The sequence below is a fragment of the Leucoraja erinacea genome, chromosome 11, assembly GCF_028641065.1.
Source record: "Leucoraja erinacea ecotype New England chromosome 11, Leri_hhj_1, whole genome shotgun sequence".
In the NCBI taxonomy this organism is placed as follows: domain Eukaryota; kingdom Metazoa; phylum Chordata; class Chondrichthyes; order Rajiformes; family Rajidae; genus Leucoraja; species Leucoraja erinaceus.
In genome coordinates this window covers 60,020,191-60,045,464 of record NC_073387.1, presented here as the reverse complement: position 1 = coordinate 60,045,464, position 25,274 = coordinate 60,020,191, and the positions used below count along the sequence as shown (strand labels likewise).

General features: G+C 43.2%; 1 protein-coding gene across 1 annotated transcript in view; it reads left to right on the top strand.

The window, feature by feature from the left end:
* Positions 1–25,274, top strand: part of LOC129701868 (matrin-3-like) — a 58,200-nt gene that overhangs the window by 26,440 nt on the left and 6,486 nt on the right. Inside the window, exons 6-13 of the mRNA XM_055643356.1 lie at positions 3,067–3,140; positions 4,673–4,810; positions 6,092–6,223; positions 7,790–7,930; positions 12,335–12,466; positions 12,922–12,974; positions 18,521–18,932; positions 22,976–23,309. Coding sequence (XP_055499331.1) covers positions 3,067–3,140; positions 4,673–4,810; positions 6,092–6,223; positions 7,790–7,930; positions 12,335–12,466; positions 12,922–12,974; positions 18,521–18,932; positions 22,976–23,309 — 1,416 coding nt within the window. The remainder of the gene's footprint in view (positions 1–3,066; positions 3,141–4,672; positions 4,811–6,091; positions 6,224–7,789; positions 7,931–12,334; positions 12,467–12,921; positions 12,975–18,520; positions 18,933–22,975; positions 23,310–25,274) is intronic.

Sequence of the window (25,274 nt, the reverse complement as noted above, 5' to 3'; positions counted from 1 at the left end):
AAAAGTTCTTCTCATCCCCCTTTCCTATGTGACCCCTTGTCCTGGACTTTCCCTAACATCGGGAACAATCTTCCTGCATCTAGCCTGTCCAACCCCTTAGATTTTGTAAGTTTCTATAAGATCCCCTATAATTGTAGACCTTTATTTATGCTACTATACAGATAAGGAGAAAGAATTCACATTGAAACATCCTTTTATATTTCAATGCAGATCAGATCATCAGAAGACATAATTATTAGTAAAAGGTACTTAGTCTTAGGCCTTTTTTAGTGAATAATATCAAATCACAGCATGAAAATTTATTGTTCTGGCAATGTTTGATTCAATACTATTGATTCAATACGTTGACATCGTGGGGCTGTGGTCTGCGGAGCTTCTAGCCGCGGGCATGACGTGGACGTACCATCCGGAGTCTGGGATCCCTCGCCGGAGAAGAGCTCCGACCGCCGGCCTGCGGCCTATAACATCCTGAAGCCGCGGTCACCGGTAGGAAAGTGCCGAGTCGGACCTCCAAGTCGCAGAGTGTGTTTGTCCGTCCCGACGTCGGAGTTTGGATCATACCGACGAGAGGGCCTGTACATCGGGCCGACCGTAGCAGTGACTGCGGATCGTTCATGGTCCCGACTACGGGTGAACAATGGAGGAGGACCGGCTGAACCGTGTTGCCTTCCACCACAGAGAAGAATGCTGTGGTGGATGTTTGTGTTAAATTTTATTGTGTATTGTGTGTTCTTTATAAGTGTATTTCTGCTGGCAAATTAATTTCACTGCACCTTCGGGTGTATGTGACGAATAAAATTGACTTTGACTTTGAATACTTAGCCTGGCCAAATCCACAAGACGTTCCTGAGACATTGTAGACCTTAAATAATTCTTAAACAGCTAAATGACCTCTCTGCAGAAGCTACTGTTGCTGGAATTGTTAATAGTATTCTTAAGCTAACACAAATATTTGGAAACAGGTCACCAAGTCTATACTCTGTTAACAAGTTCAACAGATCTAATAGTTTTAACTGCGTTTACAAAATTCAAAAACTCCCACTAACACACACACACACGAGCACACACACACACGCCCACGTACATACACACCCCTACACACCCACCCCCACACCCACACCCACACCCCCCCCCACCCCCACCCACCCCCCCCCCCCCCCCCCCCCCCCCCCCCCCCCCCCTCCCCCTCTCCCCCCTCCCCCCCCCCCTACAGGGAAGACCCATCAGTAGTGGGCTCCATCCCCTTCCCCCTCTTTTAATCAGGTTACCCCGACCACACACCCGCCAGTTAAAAATTCCCCGCTTTATTATGGATCACAATTTCTACGGATTACGATATATAAAACTCTGTAGGCTCACACAAAATGTGAATGCCGGTCTTCGCAAAATCTATGCAAACATTTTCTGAGATTTCAGGAAATTCCCGGCTCCCCGCCTTCAGCTCCTAGGCCCCCTTTTGGACTCTGGGCCCTGCAACCCCCTCTCATAGGCCCTGTGTATACGTATGCGCATACGTGAACAAAATACCGTGTGTGGGATGTACCTTTGTTAGGTTCTTAAAAATGGGTTCAACAAATTGATGTTATTTACAACCCCTTCATGACCCCCGGAAAAACCCCAAACGACCCCCATGGGGGTCACGACCCCCAGGTTAAGAACCTCTGACCTAGGGGATGGTATCAAGGAAAATGTAGCATAGATCATTGTTAGCTAGGAGAAGGTAACAACAAAGCAAACAGAAATAAAATGTAAATGAGGAAAGTCAAACTAGTCGGCGAACTGGGAAGGGGGGGAAGGATGGAGAGAGGGAAGGCAAGCATTACTTGAAGTTGGAGAAGTCAATATTCATACTGCTGTGGTGTAAGCTGCCAAAGCAAAATATGAGGTGTTCCTCCAATTTGTGCTGGGCCTCACTCTGACAATGGAGCCAGGACAGAAAGGTCCGTGGGAATGGGAGAGGGAGTTAAAGTGTTGAGCTACTGGGAGATCAGGTAGGTTTAGGTGGACTGGGTGGAGATTTTCAGCAAAACAATTGCCGAGCCTGCGCTTAGTCTTGCCAATATATAGGTGTACACACCTGGAACAGCGGATACAGTAGATGAGGAGGTACAAGTGAACCTCCACCTCACCTGAAAAGACCGTGGGGGGTCCTTGAATTGGGTCGAGGGAGGAGGTAAAAAGACAAGTGCTGCATCTCCCGAGGTTACATGGGAAAGTACCTGGGGATGGGGTGGTTTGGGTGGGAAGGGGCGAGTTAACCAGGGAATTGCAGAGGGAATAATCTCTGCAGAAAGGGATGGAGATGGGAAGATGGAATCACGTTGGAGGTGGCGAAAATGCAGGAGGATTGTGTTGTAGGCTGATGGGGTGAAAGGTGTGGTCTAAGGGGACTGGGTGGAGGGGGAAACGAGCGGAGCTGCGGGTTATTGAGGAGACCCTAGTGAGTGCCTTATCTATGATGAAAGAAGGGAATCCCCACTCCCTAAAGAATGAGGACTTCTCGGATGTCCTGGTATGGAACTCCGCATCTTGGGAACAGATGCGGTTTTGACAGACAAATTGGGAGTAGGCGATGGAGTGTAAAGGAAGCAGGTGGGAAGAAGTGACATCTAGATAGCTATGGGAGTAAGTGGGTTTATACTATGTTTCAACTATAGTTGGTCCTGGCATCGTGTTGAGCATTGATATTGTGGGCTGAACGGCCTGATTCTGTGCTGGTTCTAGTTCCTTAAGTAACCTTTTACAAAATGCAATGGAAGACATACTATTTAAATGAAGGCAGAGCTTAATATCTGATTACTCACACATTGATGGATTATGATATTTTATTGTCTTACACTTAACAGCAGTTAAAATGTACTTTAGTCCCTTGATCTGTTTATGCTTAAGCAGGCAATGCCAAGCAATGCAGGCATTTCAGTTGTGACAGTTGACATTATTTGCTTAATTTTCAGCCAAGCATTCTACATTATGGTACATTATTTCAGAAGTATAAAAATGTAAGCGGGGAAATAATTGAGTAGCAATTAAAAGAACAATAAATATTGTTTGATCTTTTTGTTTCAGCATCAAATAGGAAAGGTCCCATGGATAACAAGCAAGGGAACAATATTCAGAGGATAAAGAAGCCACTCAGAATGGTTAGTGTTTTGCACTCTTGTGAACCATGTTTTAAAGTTCAAATTTTATGGAGGGCTTAACTAATCATATGATATATTAGCAAAATTGTAGTCTTTCCGTATCTATAGCGGAATTGTATTGAATTCAAGCCAGTGGGTATGAATGAAATATCTGCAGATATATTGCCGATATATTTACATAGAGGGTAGGATGGTGGGTACCTGGAACACATTTTGAGGCAGATATGATAGTGGCACTTTAAGGTAAGTACACGGATATGCAGAGAACAAAATGATATGGGTTATGTCGAGGCAGATAAGAGTTGTCTTGCCATTGCCTTGATCCCGTTCCATGATATTGAACTGGTACCAATGTATCTGATTGTTGTGATATCTATAGGTAAAATCTCCATTCTTTTTTCAAAATTAGATGCTCAGTTTAATGCTTTTTAACAATTAAATGTTGTGTGAAGCAGCAAGAAGCCAGGGGGGGGGTGGGTTGCACTGTTCCATGTATGGATGGAATTCATAATCATAATCGTCATTTAGTATGTTTTGCAACATACGAGGAATTTTATTTGTAAATGTACTGTTAAGCGGTCCAGGAAAATAAGCAAAACAAATTTATTTCATTGTTCAAGTGGCAAGGATTATCTCCAAAACAGGAAGATAAAAAAAGAGTCTTTCAATGCCGATATTTGTATCTTTCAATGCCGATATTTGTAGCCTGCACCGAGCCTGCACTGAATCAATTCAAATTGTGTTCGAATCTGGTACATTTTGACTAATCAGTATTAAATTGAGAAATTTCAAATTTAAGAAAATAACTTCACAATTGTCAGTCCCATTTGAAGTTCTTATAATACCTTCTGCATTACTACTTTAATTTGCATATTTACTATAAGGTTAAAAGAAGTCAAGGGGTTGCATTGTTCCATGTATTGATGTGGCATGGTGGCGTAGCAGTAGAACTACTGCCTTATAGCACCAGTGACCCGGGTTAGATGCTGACTACAGTGCTGTCTGTAAGGAGTTTGTACATTCTCTCCTTGACCTGTGTGGGTTTTCTCCGAGATCTTCGGTTTCCTCCCACACCAAAGATGTACAGATTGGCTTGGTAAAAATGCAATATTGTCCCTAGTGTGTGTATGGTAGTGTTAATGTGCGGGGATCGCTGGTCGGTGCGGACTTGGTGGGCGAAAGGGCCTGTTTCTGCACTGTATCTCTCAATTTAAAAAAAAAAAAGTGCTTTGTTTGAAGCAGCACATGGGTCCTGAGAAAGAGTGATCTAAACATTGCATAGCATTAGGAAGCATAATGTGACTTCACTAATGCATGGTTGATTTGCCTGATGACGATGAATAATTGTTGCTGCTTGAACCCGAGCTATGCTTTTTAATGTAGGATTCTGAATCCGGCCTCAATGTGCCACTGCAAATATGGACATTGTTTGCCCAAGTATGTTTATTGATTGAAACATACGTAAATTAGCATTACTTTGCACTCAGTCATAATGTATGAACTTTACAGCTGATGCTTGTTTTTCTCTTCAGAATGTAAATGAAGATCCTGGGCGAGTGGTTCACATTAGTGAGTTGCAGCGAGGTAGATGTATGAATCGTGACTTAATCAAACTGGCTGAACCATTTGGAAAAGTTACTAACTTTTTGCTTATAAAGTCAAAGGGTGAGGTAAGCACGTATGAATAGGTAATAGATATTACACGCTCATGTATATTACGTTAGCGTCAAAAACAGATTTGCAAATGAACACTCCCTCAAGAAATTTGTCATAGTGCGAACTCCATCATCAAGTTCGCTGACGACACCACTGTTGTGGGACATATCACTGATGGAGATGAGTCAGAGTATAGAAGTGAGATTGACCGTTTGACCAAATGGTGCCAGCACAATAACCTGGCTCTCAGCACCAGCAAAACCAAGGAACTGATTGTGGACTTTGGAAGGGGTAGGATGGGGACCCACTGTCCCGTTTATATCAACGGGTCGATGGTGCAGATGGTCAAGAGCTTCAAATCCCTGGGCGTGCACATCTCTGAAGATCTCTCCTGGTCCGAGAATACTGATGCAATTATAAAGAAAGCACATCAGCGCCTCTACTTCCTGAGAAGATTACGGAGAGTCGGTACGTCAAGGAGGACTCTCTCGAACCTCTACAGGTGCACAGTAGAGAGCATGCTGTTGCATCGTGGCTTGGTTCGGCTACTTGAGCACCTAGGAGCGGAAAAGACTGCAGAAAGTTGTGATCACTGCCCTGTCCATCACCGGCTCTGACCTCCCTACCATCGAGGGGATCACAGTTGCTGCCTCAAAAAGGCTGCTAGCATCATCAAGGATCTACACCATCCTGGCCACTCGCTCATCTTCCCGCTGACTTCGGGTAGAAGGTACAGGAGCCTGAAATCTGCAACATCCAGGTTCAGGAATAGCCGTCTTCCCCACAGCCATCAGGCTATCAAACTCAACTCTGAACATTAATAGCCCACTGCACTCTGTCTGCTTATTTATGTGTATGTGTATATATATTCAATGGTATATGGTCACACTGATCTGTTCTGTATTTATTTATGCCTACTATATTCTGTTGTGCTGAAGCAAAGCAAGAATTTAATTGTACTATCTGGGACACATGACAATAAACTCTTGAATCTTGATCCTGTCCTCGGGTGCTGTCTTTGTGAAGTTTGCATGTTCCCCCTGTAGCTACATGGATTTCCTCTGGGTGCTCCAGTTTCACCCCGCAAGACATGGAGGTTTTGTAGGTTAATTGGCCCTCGTGTGTAGGGAGTGGATGCGAATGTGGGATAACATAGATCTTGGGTGAGTGGGTAATTAATGGTTGGCGTGGACTCGGTGAGCTGAAGGGCCTGTTTCCACGCTGCATCTTTCAGTTAATTAATTACATCAGATCATGCGTCAGTTTGAAATCAGTGTTTTTGTTTTTAATTACAGGGATTTGTGGAGTTGGCCTACCCTGAAGCAGCTCAAGCCATGGTGAAGTTTTACCAGATGAAACCTACTTTTGTGGATGGCAATTTTATTAGAGCAGAACTGTCTCAAAAATATAAAAAGTTGACCATAAAGGTATCTGTACATAGTACTAGGAGAGAATGATTGAATCAGTTTTATTCACATTTATACAATTTCCCTGACTGGGCACTCAGTCTGGCAGCTGATTCCATCAGCCCTACCCACAGCATCTGACACTCCAGAGGAAACAATCCATGTTTGTCCAACCTCTCCTTCCAATCCAGGCATCATTCTGGTTAACCTCTTCAAAGCTTCCACATCCTTCCTGTAATAAACCTGTTTCTGTGCTGAACTATATTCTATGTTCTATAATCTAATGGGACAACCAGAACTACACACACTACTTCAAATGTGGCCCAGCCAAAGTAGTATAATATTGCACCATGACTTCCTAAAAAAAAAAAAGGCACGGCTGGAGAATGGGGATAGGTGGCATATCGGGATGGGACTCTTCTTCAGACTGATTGTGGGCGGGGAGAAAGCTGACACAGTGAAGCAGCAACAAAAGGCGTGGCAGGTAATGAGTGAACACAGGCGGGAGGGGGGGGGGGTTGATAGGCAGACGATTGGACAAAGGCAGAGATGATAAAAAAAAAAGGTGTGAGACAAAAGGATTGACGAGTTGCAAGTTATGAAGCCAGAGAAGGGAATGTTGGGGGAAGAGATGAAATGGGTGTGAGTCCAGGTGGGGCATAGGGGAGAAAGGGGAAGGGGTTTTTAGAGGTTACCAAATATTGGAGCATTGTCTGCTACCCAACTGCCAAAGTGAGGCCACAGGCAAACAAAAGGAACAGCCGTGAGATTGTTATGAGATGCTGTTCCTCTTGTTTGGCAGTGGAGGAGGCTCAGGACAGACAGGTCACAATGGGAAGGAAGGCAGTTAGAATGATAAGTAACTGGGAGATCCAGTAGAGACCTTGGCGACCGGGCGCAAGTTTTGGGTGAAGCAGTCGCCGAGTCTAATCTTGGTTTTGCTAATGTGCAGGAGACCCCTTTGGGAACACCCAGCTTTTCTGCTCATTGCCCTGACCGATGAAAGCAAGCATACCGTGTGCTTTCTTCACCTCGACTGGTGTTTCCACTTTCAGGGAGCTATGGGCTTGGATCTCTCTGTTTATTAATGCTGTTACGGGTCTTGCCATTTTTTGCGTACATTCGACCTCCAAAAGTGCAACACCTCGCACTTGCTCAGATATAACTCCACCTGCCATATTTATGTCTGTTTCTGCAGCTGGTTTATCCCACTATTGTTTATCCCAATATTTTGACAACCTTCCTCGTTGTCTGTAACTCCACCAATTTTGATGCGATCTGCAAACTTGCTAACTAACCTATCCACATTTACATCCAAGTGGTGTAAGGATTTAGACCCAGAAATGATGATAGAATAATAAAATATTTCCATCCAGCATGAGATCCCCCTCGGATGAGGAGTACAAGGTACAAATTACTTTTAGACTTCAATTTGAACTGCTATGACTCGTTCCAAACCTAATCAACCACTTTGTTATGTTCATATAATAAAGATGACATACTGTTGTGATAATTTGTACCTGATTTGCCCTTATTTAATGTATTTGGGATTGTTCCACTTATGCATTTTCACCCATTTACTTGTAGGGCAAAGAAAGTGAAGACCGCTGCCGAGTGGTCCACATCAGTAACCTGCCCTCTGTTGGTTACTCTGATTCAGATATTGTGCGCCTTGGTACACCCTTTGGCAAAGTGACTAACTACCTACTGATGAGAGTTAAAAATCAGGTACTGATCTATTTGAAATAATAGCAGTAATGTGAAATACTTCAACAAGTACAGTTACATCCATGGTACAGCCTATTGAGTTTTCTCAGGATAGGTTCAGTTTGAAATATTAACATATAAATAAACTAGACTTAGTGGAACCCGTTGGGTCCCAGCATCACACGGGAGGGTTGGTCCCCCAACGCAATATTCCCCCTCTCCACCAATTCCAATATTGGCGGCCAGTGGGGGGGGGGGGCTTTCTGGAACGCTAGTATGGGTGTTGTGCACTGAAGGGACTGATTTCCAGAGGGCTAGTATAGACATTGTGGGCCGAATGTATTCTTGGGCTGGCGGCTCAGTCACTCAAGCCGGTTGTGCTAGCAGCTCACTCACTCACGGCTATTCCTTGAAATTCCAGTTCAAGCAGGGTGCAAGGCCACCAAATTCAAGTGTAGTTTCATATCACTTCAAACAGGGTGCAAGGCCACCAAATTCGAGTGCAGTTTCATATCATTTCAAGCAGGGTGTAAGGCCACTAAACACAGCGAGTCGTGACCTCTCCCTCCCCCATCTTGCAGAGACTGAGCCACGCCCACACTTCCGGGTTTTATTGTCCCCCCCTCCCACCAGAAATGGGCGTGGCCTTCATGGCGTGATTGACAGGAAAGAGAATCTCAACATTTTTTAAACACTAATAACTATTTTATTTTTCATCAATGGGAAAAATCCTCGGCACCTGATGAGCGGAGGGGGACTCTGAGTAAGATGCCCAAAAATCACAGCCGTACGTGGTAGCGATTTTTCTAAAATCAATATAAAGCGCAAACAGGAAGTGGCCAAGATTAAACTTTTAATTATATATAGAAGGCAAGGCAGCTTTAATTAGGCAAGGCAGCTTTAATTAGGCAACTAGGCAAGGCAGCTTTAATTAGGCAAGGCAGCTTTAATTACACAGGCAGCTTTAGCACTTTCAAACCAAAGGCACACAGCTTTAGCACTTTCAAACTACATTTTCAAACCACATTAAGGGCACTGACAGGTCAGTAAAACCACTCACAGTTTAGTAGACATGTGTTCAGTGTTATTCACAGAGAGATTGAGAATTGCGACCTCTCGCTCCCCCATCTTGCAGAGAACTGAGGCACCTCCACACATCCGGGTTTTATAGTCCCCCGGAAGGGGTGTGGCTTTCAGGAGAGAGAATCTCAACATTTTTGAAACACTTATAACTCTTTTATTTTTCATTGATGGGAAAAATCCTCTTGTCCTGCGCAGCAGAGGGGGACTCTGAGTAGGATGGCCAAAAATCACAGCCGTAGGTGGCATCGTTTTTTCTAAAATCAATATACAGAACAACAGGAAGTGGTCAAGATGAGACTTTTTGTAATAGAGATAGCAGCGAATTTCACTTACTGGCATTGCAGTGACTGAGAAAATATTCTTCAATGCTGTGGCGTAAATTCGGCAACATGCAGAAAAAATTTTCTCTTACTGGTGGCCTCCAAAATGTTTGTGCTATATTGTGAGTTTCTTAGTTTTGGTCCTACACTTTGTTAATAATTATATGGTTTGAATCATTTGGATAGTAATTCTTTAATGTGCAAAGGCATTTGGTTTGATTCAGCATTTAGTTGCTATTTTATGCTTTCAGCTGACAAGGCTGTTATTTTCAGGGTGTATTTAACTGTTGAGGACTGCTTGCAATTGTGGTGGTTGTGTTACCGGAAGACTGTGATTGCATTGGAGTGGGTTCAGATTCAGATTCAGATTCAATTTTAATTGTCATTGTCAGTGTACAGTACAGGGACAACGAAATGCATTTAGCATCTCCCTTGAAGAGCGACATAGCAAACGATTTGAATAAAAAAAAATAATAATAAGTGTCCGGGGGGGTGGGGGGGGGGGGGGGGGGGGGTGGTGATTGGCAGTCACCGAGGTACGTTGTTTAGTAGAGTGACAGCCGCCAGAAAGAAGCTGTTCCTCGACCTGCTGGTTCGGCAACGGAGAGACCTGTAGCGCCTCCCGGATGGTAGGAGGGTAAACAGTCCATGGTTGGGGTGAGAGCAGTCCTTGGCGATGCTGAGCGCCCTCCGCAGACAGCGCTTGCTTTGGACAGACTCAATGGAGGGGAGCGTGGAACCGGTGATGCGTTGGGCAATTTTCATCACCCTCTGCAATGCCTTCCGGTCGGAGACAGAGCAGTTGCCATACCATACTGTGATGCAGTTGGTAAGGATGCTCTCGATGGTGCAGCGGTAGAAGTTCACCAGGATCTGAGGAGACAGATGGACCTTCTTCAGTCTCCTCAGGAAGAAGAGACGCTGATGAGCCTTCTTGATCAGAGTAGAGGTATTGTGGGTCCAAGAGAGGTCATCGGAGATGTTGACTCCCAGGAACCTGAAGCTAGAAACACGTTCCACCTCCGTCCCGTTAATGTGGATGGGGGTGTGCGTGCCGCCTCTGGACTTCCTGAAGTCTACAATGAGCTCCTTGGTCTTCTTGGAGTTAAGGGCCAGGTTGTTGTCAGCGCACCATGCTGCTAAGTGCTGGACCTCCTCCCTGTAGGCCAGCTCATCGTTGTTGCTGATGAGGCCAATCACCGTTGTATCATCTGCATACTTGATGATGGTGTTAGTACCATGTACAGGTGTGCAGTCATAGGTGAAGAGGGAGTAGAGGAGGGGGCTCAGCACACAGCCCTGAGGAACGCCGGTGTTCAGGGTGAGGGTTGAAGAGGTGTGCTTGTCTAACCTCACAGACTGGGGTCTGTTGGTTAGAAAGTCCAGTATCCAGTTGCAGAGGGAGGGGTCGATGCCCAGGGTGAAGGGGATTTTGGAAGTTGTTGCCAACAGAAAAGATTGGATAAACTGGGGCAGGTTTCCTTGAAGCAGAGAAGGCATTTCAAAGAAAAGAATCCAAACTTGACCCAAATTTTAAGAGATCTGTAAATCAGTTAGTCAGAGGGGGTGAGTCTATCACTAAACACAAAGCGCTGTGAACTGGCGCCAGTTGTGTCCGAGGAGGCGCTCCAAATCCAGCGCGGCACCTCCGCGGATGTCGGGAGTCGGCAGCGTCGCAGCGCTGTTATATATGGATTCCTACACACAATCATTTTGGAGCCGCGCAGCCAGGGGTAGAGTTGCCTTCAGCTGGCAACCGATGGACGTCCGTGACGCTCCGCGTAGTACACGGCAAAAAGGCGTTGCCCTCCAAAAACAGCTTCCTTCGATCACATAGGATCTTGGTGAATCCACATCTGGAGCATTGTGTACAATTGTGATGTCCTTATCCCAAAAACATGGCACACCTGCTATGGAAGGAATGCACAAAGAATCACCAGATTGGTTCCTGAGATGGCAGATAGGTCATAGAAGGGGAATTGAGTGGATTATCTCTATTCTACCGAAATTAAAAGAATAAGATCTGATCTCATTGACATGCAATAATTTCTTAAAATGCTGACAGTCAGATTCAGGGAGGATGTTGGCGTGACTAACCATCTAGGCCAGGGGTCGGCAACCTACGGCCCCTGGGCCAAATGCGGTCCATAACCCGAAATCATCCGGCCCGTAGGCGTTTTTTTCCCCCTAATTATCCGGCCCACAGACTTCCATCATCTCCGGTACCTCCCGGGCCTGAGACTGCGGCGCCCAGGCACGGTGAAGCGAGGAGGCCTGCGCTGGCAGCCGCAATGGTGGAGCCGCCGAGCAGCGCCAAGCTCTGGCTGTAACGCATCCTGTGCAAAGCCACCTTCTGTGTTTGGGTTTTCACTGTCGGGATCGGGGTTGTCAATAGGCAGGGACGAGTGAGTGTGAGCCTTCACGAAAGGGCCAAGGCAATGTTGGTGAGCGCCCGTAACTAGGGGCTAGTGCTCCGGGGTGGCATCTTCAAAGGGGCGGGATCTACGTGAACATGTGATTTAATGCCTTCGATCAGGGGCAGGATGGGGACGGGATAGATGTGGCCTGCCAACTGCTCACAGACGTGCGTCCTGGCTCCTATGCAGAACCAGGTTGCCGACCCCTTATCTAGGCCATGGAGGGCTGTCTCAAAATAGTTACTTAAGACTGAAAGGAGTAAAAATGTCTTCACTTGATGAGTTTTTGAAATTCTCTGTTCCGGCATTGCTTATGTTCACAAGAAATCATTAGATTTCTGAATATTAAAGGTATTAAATAATATAGGGATGTAGCAGAAAAATCCTGTTGGTAGAAGTATTAGTTACCATCTTGTGCAGTGATGCGGCAGGCACTAGAAGTTGAATGTCTAATATCTACTACACTATTCCTATTCCTTATGCTTTTGTTTTCTTTGAAAGTTTGTTACATTTCTACCTATGGATTTATTATGTATCGTGGGACCCAGTAATTGAATTGAGCCTTAATTATGATTTCTGATTATCCTTGTATCGATTAATTACAGGTTTTCCTAGAAATGGAAACACATCATATAGCGATGACCATGATTGAGAAGTTCAAGAAAATCCCTCTGATGTTCCATGGCAGAGAACTGAAAGTGTACTTGTCTCAAAAATATAAGAATCTAGTGCTGAGAGTAAGTCATGTGATCAGGATTATGTTTTCACCATGACCCAGGCAGTACTCACATTTCAAAATGCATTTATAATTTAAATTGTTTTTCTGATATCATTCCCATTAACCAAAGTACCTTGAGCTGTTTGTTACCCGAGTAAAATCTTTCTTGTTCCATCAGAAGCAAGTGAAGGACTGGGTGTTTCTTTAAATAGCTGAATTAGCTGCTTCTGATGAATATTCAGTTTTTCAGACTAATTTTATCGTGCGTGCACTCTTGCCATTTGTGAAAAGCCTAAAGGTTATGGTTACATTTGATGTGGGATATCAGTCTTTTTAACAATAAAAATAACAAACTGTAATAAGAGAGTTCCTATTTAAATATGTTAGATATTACTACTTGACAAATTCCTTTCTGTATTTGAAGAATTGTTGATGGTTCCAGAAAGAATTGTAATGATTTAATTCCTCTTTCAGAAACAAGGTAGGGGTGTAGACGAACTGCTCGGAATCAAAGAGCGAGAAAACAGGTATGTTCCGCGCTAAAAACGATACATTTGAAAACTGTTCAATTCACCTGTGTAGACTCTACAACTAATTGAAAATCCACTTGGGCTACAATGTAAAATATTTATGCGTAGGAAGAAGTAATATATTTAGGCAATTTCAGCCATAAATACAGTGCCCTCCATAATGTTTGGGACAGACCCATCAGTTATTTACTCCACAATTTGAGATTTGTAATAGAAAAAATCACATTTTTGGTGCATATCCTTTGCATGGAATGACTGTTTGAAGTCTGCGATTCACGGACATCACCAGTTGTTGGATATCTTCTCTGGTGATGCTCTGCCAGGCCTGTATTGCAGCCATCTTTAGCTTATGCTTGTTTTGGGGGCTAGTCCCCTTCAGATTTCTCTTCATTGCATGCAGGTGCAGCAGGCTAAAGAAAGCGAATGGTATGTTAGCTTTCATTGCTTTGAGTATAGGAGCTTCTACTGCAGTTTTGGGCCATAGAGGGAGTGCTAGTCCCCTGGGATGTCAGGACTTCAGATTTCTCTCTAGAATTTAGAAGATTGAGAGGGGATCTTATAGAAACTTACAAAATTCTTAAGGGGTTGGACAGGCTAGATGCAGGAAGATTGTTCCCGATGTTAGGGAAGTCCAGGACAAGGGGTCACAGCTTAAGGATAAAGGGGAAATCCTTTAAAACCGAGATGAGAAGAACTTTTTTCACACAGAGAGTGGTGAATCTCTGGAACTCTTTGCCACAGAGGGTAGTTGAGGCCAGTTCATTGGCTATATTTAAGAGGGAGTTAGATGTGGCCCTTGTGGCTAAGGGGATCAGGGGGTATGGAGAGAAGGCAGGTACAGGATACTGAGTTGGATGATCAGCCATGATCATATTGAATGTCGGTGCAGGCTCGAAGGGCCGAATGGCCTACTCCTGCACCTAATTTCTATGTTTCTATAAAAGGCATGCTTAATTGGGTTCAGATCAAAGGGTGATTGACTTGGTCACTCAAGAATTGACCATTTTGTAGCTTTGAAACACTCCTTTGTTGCTTTACAATATGTTTGGGATCACTGTCTTGCTGTAGAGTAAACCGCCGGCCAACGAATTTTGAGGCATTTGTATGAACTTGAGCAGATAGGATGTGTCTATACACTTCAGAATTCATTATGCTACTACCATCAACAGTTGTAACATCAATGAAGATAAGTGAGCCAGTACCTTCAGCAGTCATACATGCCCAGGCCATAACACCCCCACCACCATGTTTCACAGATGAGGTGGTATGCTATGGATCTTGGGCAGTTCCTTATCTCCTCCACACTTTGCTCTTCTCATCACTCCATTATAAATCAAGCATCATCTCATCTGTCCACAAGACCTTTTTCCAGAACTGTGGTTGCCATTTTAAGTACTTCTTGGCAAACTGTAACCTGGCCATCCTATTTTTGCGGCTAACTAGTGGTTTGCATCTTGCAGTGTAGCCTCTGTATTTCTGTTCATGAAGTCTTCTGCGGACAGTGGTCATTGATAAATCCACACCTGACTCCTGAAGAGTGTTTCTGATCTGTCGGACAGGTGTTTGGGGATTTTTCTTTGTGATAGAGAGAATTCTTCTGTCATTATCTTCCTTGGCCTGTCAGTCCCTTTGCAATTAGTAAGCTCACCAGTGCTCTCTTTCATCTTAATGATGTTCCAAACAGTTGATTTTGCTAAGCCTAAGGTTTGACTGATGTCTCTAACAGTTTTATTCATGTTTCTCAGTCTCATAATGGCTTCTTTGACTTTCATTGGCACAACTTTGGTCCTCATGTTGATAAACAGCAATAAAAGTTTCCAACGGTGATGGAAAGATTGGAGGAAAGACTAGGTGCTGAGAGCTCTCTTATACCTGCATTAAGGAGGCAATTAAACACACCTGAGCAATTACAAACACTTGTGAAACCATGTGTACCAAACATTATGGTTCCCTGAAATGGAGGGCTATGTATAAACAGCTGTAATTTTGCAACAGTGAAACCAAAATGTATAAAAAATACCCTACAATAAATTCTGACAATGTGCACTTTAACCACATGTGATGTTTTTTCTCAAATCTCAAATTGTGGAGTACAGGGGCAAATAAATAGACAATAGTTGCAGGAGTAGGCCATTCGGCCCTTCGAGCCAGCACCGCCATTCAATATGATCATGGATCATCCACAATTAGTACCCCGTTCCTGCCTTCTCCCCATACCCCCTGACTCCGCTCTCTTTAAGAGCTCTATCTAACTCTCTTGAAAGCATCCAGAGAATTGGCCTCCACTTCCTTCTGAGGCAGCGAATTCCACAGATTCACAACTCTCTGGGTGAAAATGTTTTTCCTCATCTCTGTTCTAAATGGCCTACCCCTTATTCTTAAACTGTGGCCCCTGGTTCTGGACTCCCCCAACATCGGGAACGTGTTTCCTGCCTCTAACGTGTCCAATCCCTTAATAATCTTATGTTTCAATAAGATCCCCTCATCCTTCTAAATTCCAGAGTATACAAGTCCAGCCGCTCCGTTCTATTAACAAATGACAGTCCCGCCATCCCGGGAATTAACCTTGTGAACCGACGATGCACATCCTCAAGAATGTCCTTCCTCAAATTTGGAGACCAAAACTGCATACAATACTCCAGGTGTCGTCCCATTAGGGCCCTGTACAACTGCAGAAGGACCTTTTTGCACCTATACTCAACTCTTCTTGTTATGAAGGCCAACATGCAATTTGCTTTCTTCACTGCCTGCTGCATCTGCTTGCTTACTTTCAGATGAACAAGGACCCCAGATCTCCTTTTCCCAACTTGACACCTTTCTGATAATAATCTGCCTTCCTCTTTTTGCCACCAAAGTGGATAACCTCACATTTATCCACATTAAACTACATCTGCCCACTCCCCCAACCTGTCCAAGTCACCCTGCGCTCTCATAGCATCTTCCTCACAGTTCACACTGCCACCCAGCTTTGTGTCATCTTCAAATTTGCTATTGTTACTTTGAATCTCTTCATCTAAATCATTGATGTATATTGTAAATAGCTGCGGTCCCAGCACCGAGCCTTGGGGTACCCCACTAGTCACTGCCTGCCATTCTGTAAGGGACCCGTTAATCCCTACTCATTGTTTCCTGTCTGCCAACCACTTCTCTATCCATGTCAGCACTCTACCCCCAATACCATGTACCCTAATTTTGCCCACTAATCTCCTATGTGGGACCTTATCAAATGCTTTCTGAAAGTCCAAGTACACTGGCTCTCCCTTGTCCATTTTCCTAGTTACATCTTCAAAAAATTCCTGAAGATTAGTCAAGCATGATTTCCCCTTTGTAAAACCATGCTAAATCGGACCGATCCTGTTACTGCTATCCAAATGTTCGGCTATCTCATCTTTTATGTTTGACTCCAGCATCTTCCCCACCACTGATGTCAGGCTACACAAAAATGCTGAAAACCTTCGATTTTCCAGCATCTGCAGTTCCTTCTTAAAAACTAGTTTAATTGTGATCATGGCTGATCGTCCCCTATCAATAACACGTGCCCGCCTTCTCCCCATATCCCTTGACTCCACTAGCCCCTAGAGCTCTATCTAACTCCCTCCACTGCCCTCTGTGGCAGGGAATTCCATAAATTCACAACTCTGGGGGTGAAAATTTTTTTCTCAACTCAGTCTTAAATGACCTCCCCTTTATTCTAAGACTGTGGCCCCTGGTTCTGGACTTGCCCAATATTGGGAACATTTTTTCTGCATCTAGCCTGTCCAGTCCTCTTATAATTTTATATGTTTCTTAAAGCACACGGTATTGGGGGTTCAGTATTGATGTGGATAGAGAATTGACTGGCAGACAGGAAGCAAAGAGTAGTAGTAAACGGGTCCTTTTCAGAATGGCAGGCAGTGAATAGCGGGGTACCGCTAGGCTCGGTGCCGGGACCCCAGCTATTTACAGTATATATTAATGATTTGGACGAGAGAATTGAATGCAACATCTGCACGTTTGCGAATGACCCGAAGCTGGGGGGCAGTGTTAGCTATGAGGAGTCACCTTGCAGCCTCCTAACATCCTCTTAAGGGGTTGGACAGGCTAGATGCAGGTTGATTGTTCCCGATGTTGGGGAAGTCCAGAACAAGGGGTCACAGTTTAAGGATAAGGGGGAAATCTTTTAGGACCGAGATGAGAAAAAATGTTTCACACAGAGAGTGGTGAATCTCTGGAATTGTCTGCCACAGAAGGCAGTTGAGGCCAGTTCATTTGATATATTTAAGAGGGAGTTAGATGTGGCCCTTGTGGCAAAAGGGATCAGGGGGTTGGAGAGAAGATTCAGATTCAGATTCAGATTCAGATTCAATTAATTATCATTGTCAGTGTACAGTACAGAGACAACGAAATGCATTTAGCATCTCCCTTGAAGAGCGACATAGCAAACGATTTGAATAAAAAATAAATAATAAGTGTCCGGGGGGGGGGGGTGATTGGCAGTCACCGAGGTACGTTGTTTAGTAGAGTGACAGCCGCCGGAAAGAAGCTGTTCCTCGACCTGCTGGTTCGGCAACGGAGAGACCTGTAGCGCCTCCCGGATGGTAGGAGGGTAAACAGTCCATGGTTGGGGTGAGAGCAGTCCTTGGCGATGCTGAGCGCCCTCCGCAGACAGCGCTTGCTTTGGGTAGGTATAGGATACTGAGTTGGATGATCAGCCATGATCATATTGAATGGCGGTGCAGGCTAGAAGGGCCGAATGGCCTACTCCTGCACCTATTTTATATGTTTTGAATTAGTGCCAATATTCTATTCGCCTTTACCTGCATGCTAATTAGTTGCTTTACCTGCATGCTAATTTTTATGTTTCACGTACAAGGAGCCCCAGATTCTTTTGTCCTGCAAAATTTCACAGTTTTACTCCATTTAAACAATAAATTGATTTCATTCTTCTGATCTCATTTTGCTCATTTTACACTCTTTTTGTCAATTTATCCAATTTATGGACCTATCCATATATCTTTGCAAGCTTTATGTTACCATTCGTAACATTTTGTATTTTCAGCATTAAAAAAAAATCTTAGTCTTCATTATAGTAGATGAGTTATTTTTGATTGACAATGCAGAGATGAACTTTCTGACCTTTTTGTATTTATTCTGTTAGATAGTCATGTCTCTATTCACACCACCTTATTATCTCAAACCCCAAGCATTCTTCTTTGTTGACCTGCCTTGTGGCACATTATCAAATGCCTTCCAGAAATGCAGGTACATAGTGTTTCGTGCTTCCTCTGTATCCACTTGGCTACATTTACAAAGATCGCAAAGTTTATCAAACATTTTATTACTTTCATGTAACCATTTTTCTCTGTTTCAATCAATTTTTCCTCTGAGAAATCCTTTCATTCTAGACTTCCAAAATCATAATTATCTGATTCAAGTTATCATTGCTTCGAAACAAATATTATACCGTCAGAGTTTTGATCATTTTCGTTAAGAAATCACATAGTGTTAAACTTATATAAATATTTTAACAATACTGATATTTACATTTTTTGATTTGATTTTAGGAAAAGGGGTCGTTCTCACAGTCCTCCTTCCAAAAGAGCACGGTCCCCCACCAATAAGAGAAAAGCTCAGGAAACATTGGACACTTCAAAGGAATCCGATCAAGACAGTGCACAGATGGGTTCGCCTTCGGGTGAAGAGGAAACGGATCAAAAAGAGATGGACGGAGTGAATGTGGAAAATATAAAATCAACAAGTGGTCCTTCCACGGGCACTGAGAACTGTGAGGAGCTGGATGGGTCAGTGGATTTACCGACTTACCACGAGTCAATGAACATCGAGTCTGATCTTAGTGGTAAAGAGGGTGATAAGGAGGTGGAATCGGAAAGAGAAATAGAAATTGGGCACTTCAATGATGGTGAAGTTAATGATGCAGAACCAAGCTCTCAGAATACAAAACCATTAAATGAAAAGGTAGGCATTATAGTCATTATTCCAGCAACCATTATTTAGGAACTCTCTAAATTCTAATGTAAAATCTTAAGAATCATACAAAAAACAAAAATAGTGGTTTATGAATTCATACCTTTTTTAAAAATTTGTTTCACTGCATTCAAATGTACTGATGGGGATGTTTGTAAAATAGTAAGAATAGTATTTTACAAATGTTATGAAACAGAATGCCCAGCTTGTTGCTTACCTTTGGGTACATAGTGTTCACCTGCTTAATCAATCAATCAACCTTTATTGTCATCTTGCAAGCAACAGTTGTACAGTGCAAAATGAAAAGACGTTTCCCAGGGAATACCGGAGCATCGCACATGAAATTTAAAACATTTCACACATAATAACACTAAAATACAATCCAGTCCCTGATGGAACAGTATAAATAGTTAAAAGCAGGTAAAACAACAACGTTAAAATACAGTAAAACAAATCATAAAAATGTCCGGGGCAGCTGATTTGAGTGGCCAGTGCCAGTTACAATACAATACAATTACAGTTTAAAGTGTCCGTGCCAAGCCGCAGAATCAGGTGACTGTGAGTACAGAGTGACTGTTTAGCAGCCTCACAGCCTGTGGCAGGAAGCTGTTTAGCAGTCTTGTAGTCCGGGCTTTGATGCTGCAATATCTCTTGCCTGATGGCAGGAGATCCAGGTGTATGTGGGGGGGGGGTGCAGTTTGTCCTTTTTCAATTCTCTGAGCTTTTTTCAGACAGCGGCTCTGGAACAGTTCTTGTACCGAGGGTAGGGAGACGCCAATGATCCTCTCTGCTCCCCTCACTACCCTCTGCAGAGCCTTCCTGTCCGAGCAGTTGCAGGTGGAGTACCACGTATTTATGCAGTACATGAGTACAGACTCCACCGTACCCCTGTAGAAATTTCTGAGGATGTTGGTGGGGAGTGAGGCCTGTTTTAGTTTCCTCAGGAATTGGTTTCACCATGTAGAAATTACAGCAGTGTTTATACATAGTCCCCCCATTTCAGGGCGCCGTAATGTTTGTAATTGCTCAGGTGTGTTTAATTGCCTCCTTAATGCAGGTACAAGAGAGCTATCAGCACCTAGTCTTTCCTCCAGTCATTCCAGCACCTTTGGACACTTTTATTACTGTTTAGCAACATGAGGACCAAAGTTGTTCCAATCAAAGTCAAATAAGCAATTATGAGTCTGAGAAACAAGAATAAAACTGTTAGAAACATCAGCCAAACCTTAGACTTACCAAAATCAACTGTTTGGAACATCATTAGTTTGACATGATCAAAAAATAGGGCTGACCCTTCATCCCCAAGTCTTCCTGTGAATCGAAGTGCATTGCAAGTGGCAACTCGGTCAGGCAATTAATTCTGAGGTCCTGCTTCCTATTGGCCCTAAGACTGCCTAGTATTCTCAGAGTGCTTTGACTTGCTTTTACTGTGCCCTCCATAATGTTTGAGACAAAGACCCATCATTTATTTATTTGCCTTTGTACTCCACAATTTAAGATTTATAATAGAAAAAATCACACATGGTTAAAGTGCACATTATCAGATTTTAATAAAGGCCATTTTTATACATTTTGGTTTCACCATGTAGAAATTACAGCAGTGTTTATACATAGCCCCCCCATTTCAGGGCACCATAATGTTTGGGACACATGGCTTCACAGGTGTTTGTAATTGCTCAGGTGTGTTTAATTGCCTCCTTAATGCAGGTACAAGAGAGCTCTCAGCACCTAGTCTTTCCTCCAGTCATTCCAGCACCTTTGGAAACTTTTATTACTGTTTAGCAACATGAGGACCAAAGTTGTTCCAATCAATGTCAAATAAGCCATTATGAGTCTGAGAAACAAGAATAAAACTGTTAGAAACATCAGCCAAACCTTAGGCTTACCAAAATCAACTGTTTGGAACATCATTAAGAAGAGAGCACTGGTGAGCTTACTAATCACAAAAGGACTGGCAGGCCAAGGAAGATGATGACAGAAGAATTCTCTCTATAATAAAGACAATTCCCCAAGAGAAGGCAGGTACATGATACTGAATTGGATGACCAGCCATGATCATATTGAATGGCGGTGCAGGCTTGAAGGGCCGAATGGCCTACTCCTGCACCTATTTTCTATGTTTCTACCTGTCGGACAGATCAGAAACACTCTTCGGGAGTCAGGTACGGATTTGTCAATGACCACTGTCCCCAGAAGACTTATAGGTGCTGAAGGTACTGGCTCACTTATCTTCATTGATGATGCAACTGCTGATGGTAGTAGCACAATGAATTCTGAAGTGTATAGATGCTATCTGCTCAAGTTCAAACAAATGCCTCAAAACCCATTGGCCGGCCGTTCAGTCTACAGCAAGACAATGATCACAAACATACTGCTAAATCAACAAGGGAGTTTTTCAAAGCTAAAAAATGGTAAATTCTTGAGTGGCCAAGTCAATCACCTGATCTGAACCCAATTGAACATAACTTTTATACGCTGAAAAGAAAACTGAAGAGGACTAGCCCCCAAAACAAGCATAAGCTAAAGATGGCTGCAATACAGGCCTGGCAGAGCATCACCAGAGAAGACACTCAGCAACTGGTGAATCATCAGTCATTGCATGAAAAGGATATGCAACAAAATACTAAACATGACTACTTTCATTTACATGACATTGCTGTGTCCCAAACATTATGGTGCCCTGAAATGGTGGAACTATGTATAAATACTGCTGTAATTTCTACACGGTGAAACCAAAATGTATAAAAATGGCCTTTATTAAAATCTGACAATGTGCACTTAAACCACATGTGATTTTTTTTTCTTTTACAAATCTCAAATTGTGGAGTTCAGATGCAAATAAATAAATGATGGGTCTTTGTCCCAAACATGAAGGGCACTGTAAATGTCTCTAATAAATACATTTAGACAAAGTAACTATAAAGGTTAGTCAATTACCTGCATGACACAGGAAAGGAAATTGGTGTTCTGTTGTAGAATTCAGTTCTGAGTTGCATGGATGACAAAGGAGATCAGGTGCTGCCAACAACCTCTTTCTGTAATCTACACAGTTAGGAAAGAAAGGCTAGTGGCCAGCGAGAGAGAGATGGTGCAGTCATTTGTGTAATTACAAGTGGCACAGTGTCATGCACGCTTGTGTGAAATAGATTTGTTTAATTAAATAATAGTTCTATCTCTCCTCTCTTACAAATGCAACAATGTTCTTCTGGAGTGGTGAGCAGCTAACCCTAAAGGGCCTGTCCCACTTAGGCGACTCTTTAGGCGACTGCCAGGGACTAGTTTTCATGGAATTCACCTAGGACACCTGGCGACCACCTACGTCAACCTACGACAGCATATGGCGGCAAATAGGTGAATTGTCGCCACTGACGCTGAAAAATTGTCAACATGTTAAAAAAATTTGCGGTGGTCGCCTGTAGTTGCCCTAAAAATTGCCTAATTTGGACAGGGCCATAACCCAAATGCCCTCAAGATCCTTTGACAAATGTAAGCATGCTGAATCTTTCATGAACCCGTATACTTCACAATATCACATCTCTTGGGGATGACACAAAGAACCTCTACTTTTTAGAGAAATTCAAGCGTGTTATGGTCACAGCTGCTTATGCTTAGGAAAAAAAAATCTGATTTTAATTTACTTCTTTTCGGAATGACTGAAATTTAATTCCAGAAAGTAATTATTTGGAGTTTATTGGCAATTGCATCTTTTGGATTATCATTTTTAGTGACTCAGTGGCCTCCTGAAATGCAGTTACATCCAAATGCTCCTGCCTAATTTCCCATTGACTAACAACGTTGAAGCTTTTGTAGCATATATACAACATGTAACCAATCTCTATATTTGATACAATCCTTTCACCTTACAGGCGATAATGCCATAACTACGTATTATTAATATATCCATTCTTCTATTGCCTTAGATGAAAATATTAGCCCAAAACATTTGGCTGCTGTTAAGCATCTCCATCAGTGAAGCTTCTACACATTGCAAACTTTAACATTTCATGAGTGGTTTTGTGAATTTTTCCCTTCAGAAATCAGGAGGCATACATTGTCCAGAATATACGGAGGAATTATTGACTCAAGATGAGATAGATGATGAAAATTCTGTTCTTTCTAAGAAAATAAGATCTATGCAAGGAGACAAAGTTGATGCTAATTTGGTCAAAGAAGACCAAGATGTCAAAACTCAAAGTTGCGATACAAGATGCACCCTGGATGAAAAAGCTGAACCTGATATTCAAAGTGGCGATGGATTAATGAAAAGCAGTCCCAAATGTGTTGAACTGACAACTGAACAGATCCAGGTGCTACCTCCTCTACCTGATGAATACAAGCTTGGGCCATATAAACCCAACAATCCTGTAGGTAAGATGACAAAACATTTCTAAAATGATTGGTGCCAAGTTTTTGGTGGATTCTCATTGTTATTCCAATACTGTTCCATGCCAAATGACATTTGGTAGGTCTTCCAAATTAAGTTTAGTTTGTTTTGAATAGTTATAGATATTTTGAAAACAAAAGAGAGAGGTCATTTAATCCCCTTGAGCCTATGGTAAATCTGGGACCTAACTACCGACACTTATCTACCTTTGTTCATCTGGTTTATCAGAAGAGTTTAGAAAAGCATTAATTTATCAAGCAACAATTGCTGTTTGTGGAAGAGAACTTCAACCAGTTGCAGTCATAGAGCTATACAAGATGGAAATATGCCCTTGTACACAGCTTGTCCATGCCAACCTTGTTTCCCAAGTTCATAAGTCACGGGAGCAGATTCGGCCATTCACGTTCACAAGTTATAGGAGTAGAATTCGGCCATTCGGCCCATCGAGTCTACAGCCATTTAATCATGGCTGACCTTCAAGACCATCAGGCTCTTGAACTCTAAACACTAACAACAAAACAGTCTGATAGAAAATAGGTGCAGGAGTAGGCCATTTGGCCCCTCGAGCCAGCATCGCCATTCAATGTGGTCGTGGCTAATCATCCAGAATCAGTACCCATTTTCCTGCCTTCTCCCCATGACCCGTGGCACCTGACCTAATCAAGAATTTGTCTATCTCTGCCTTAAGAATATCCACTGACGGCCTCCACAGCCCTCTGTGGCAATGAGTTCCATAGATTATCTACCCTCTGACTAAAGATGTTCTTCCTCGCCTCCTTCCTAAAAGAGCACCCTTTAATTCTGAGGCTATGACCTCTGGTCCTAGACTCTCCCGCTAGTGGAAACATCCTTTCCTCATCCACTCTATGCCTTTCATTATTCTATAAGTTTCAATGAGGTCCCCCCTCAACTTTCTAAACTCCAGCGAGTACCGGCCCAGTGCTGTCAAACGCTCATCATATGCTAACCTACTCATTCCTGGAATCATCCTTGTAAACCTCCTCTGGACCGTCTCCAGAGCCAGCACAACCTTCCTCAGACATGGGGCCGAAATTGGCTCACAGTACTCCAAATGCGGCCTGACCAGCGCCTTATAGAGCCTCAGCATTACATCTCTGTTTTTGTATTCCAGTCCTATTGATATAAATGCGAGCATTGAATTTGCCTTCCTTACTACCGATTCAAATTGCAAATTAACTTTTTGGGAGTCCTGCACCAGCACTTTGCACCTCCGATTTCTGGATTCTCTCTATTTAGAAAATAAATCTGCGCCCTTATTCTTATTACCAAAATACATGACTCCGCACTTTGCTACACTGAATTTCATCTGCCACTTCTCTGCCTACTCTCCTAACCTGTCCACATCCTTCTGCAGAGTCATTGCTTCCACTACACTGCTTACCCCTCCACCTATCTTAGCATCATCTGCAATCTTGGCCACAAAGCCTTCAATCCCCTTATCCAAATCATTAATATACAACGTAAAGAAAAGCGGCTCCATTCGGCCCATCGAATCTACTCCGCCATTCAATCATGGTTGATCTATCTTTGCCTCCCAACCTATTCTCCTGGCTTCTCTCTGTAACCTTTGTCACCCTTACTAATCAATAACCTGTCATTCTCTGCTTTAAAAATACCCAAAGACTTGGCTTCCATGGCCATCTCTGGCAATGAATTCTACAGATTCATCACCCTCTGGCTGAAGAGATTCCTCATTTTATTTCTAAAGGTAGTCCTTTTATTCTCAGATTCAGATTCAGATTCAATTTTAATTGTCATTGTCAGTGTACAGTACAGAGACAACGAAATGCATTTAGCATCTCCCTGGAAGAGCGACATAGCAAACGATTTGAATAAATAATAATAAGTGTCCGGGGGGGGGGGGGGGGGGTGATTGGCAGTCCCCGAGGTACGTTGTTGAGTAGAGTGACAGCCGCCGGAAAGAAGCT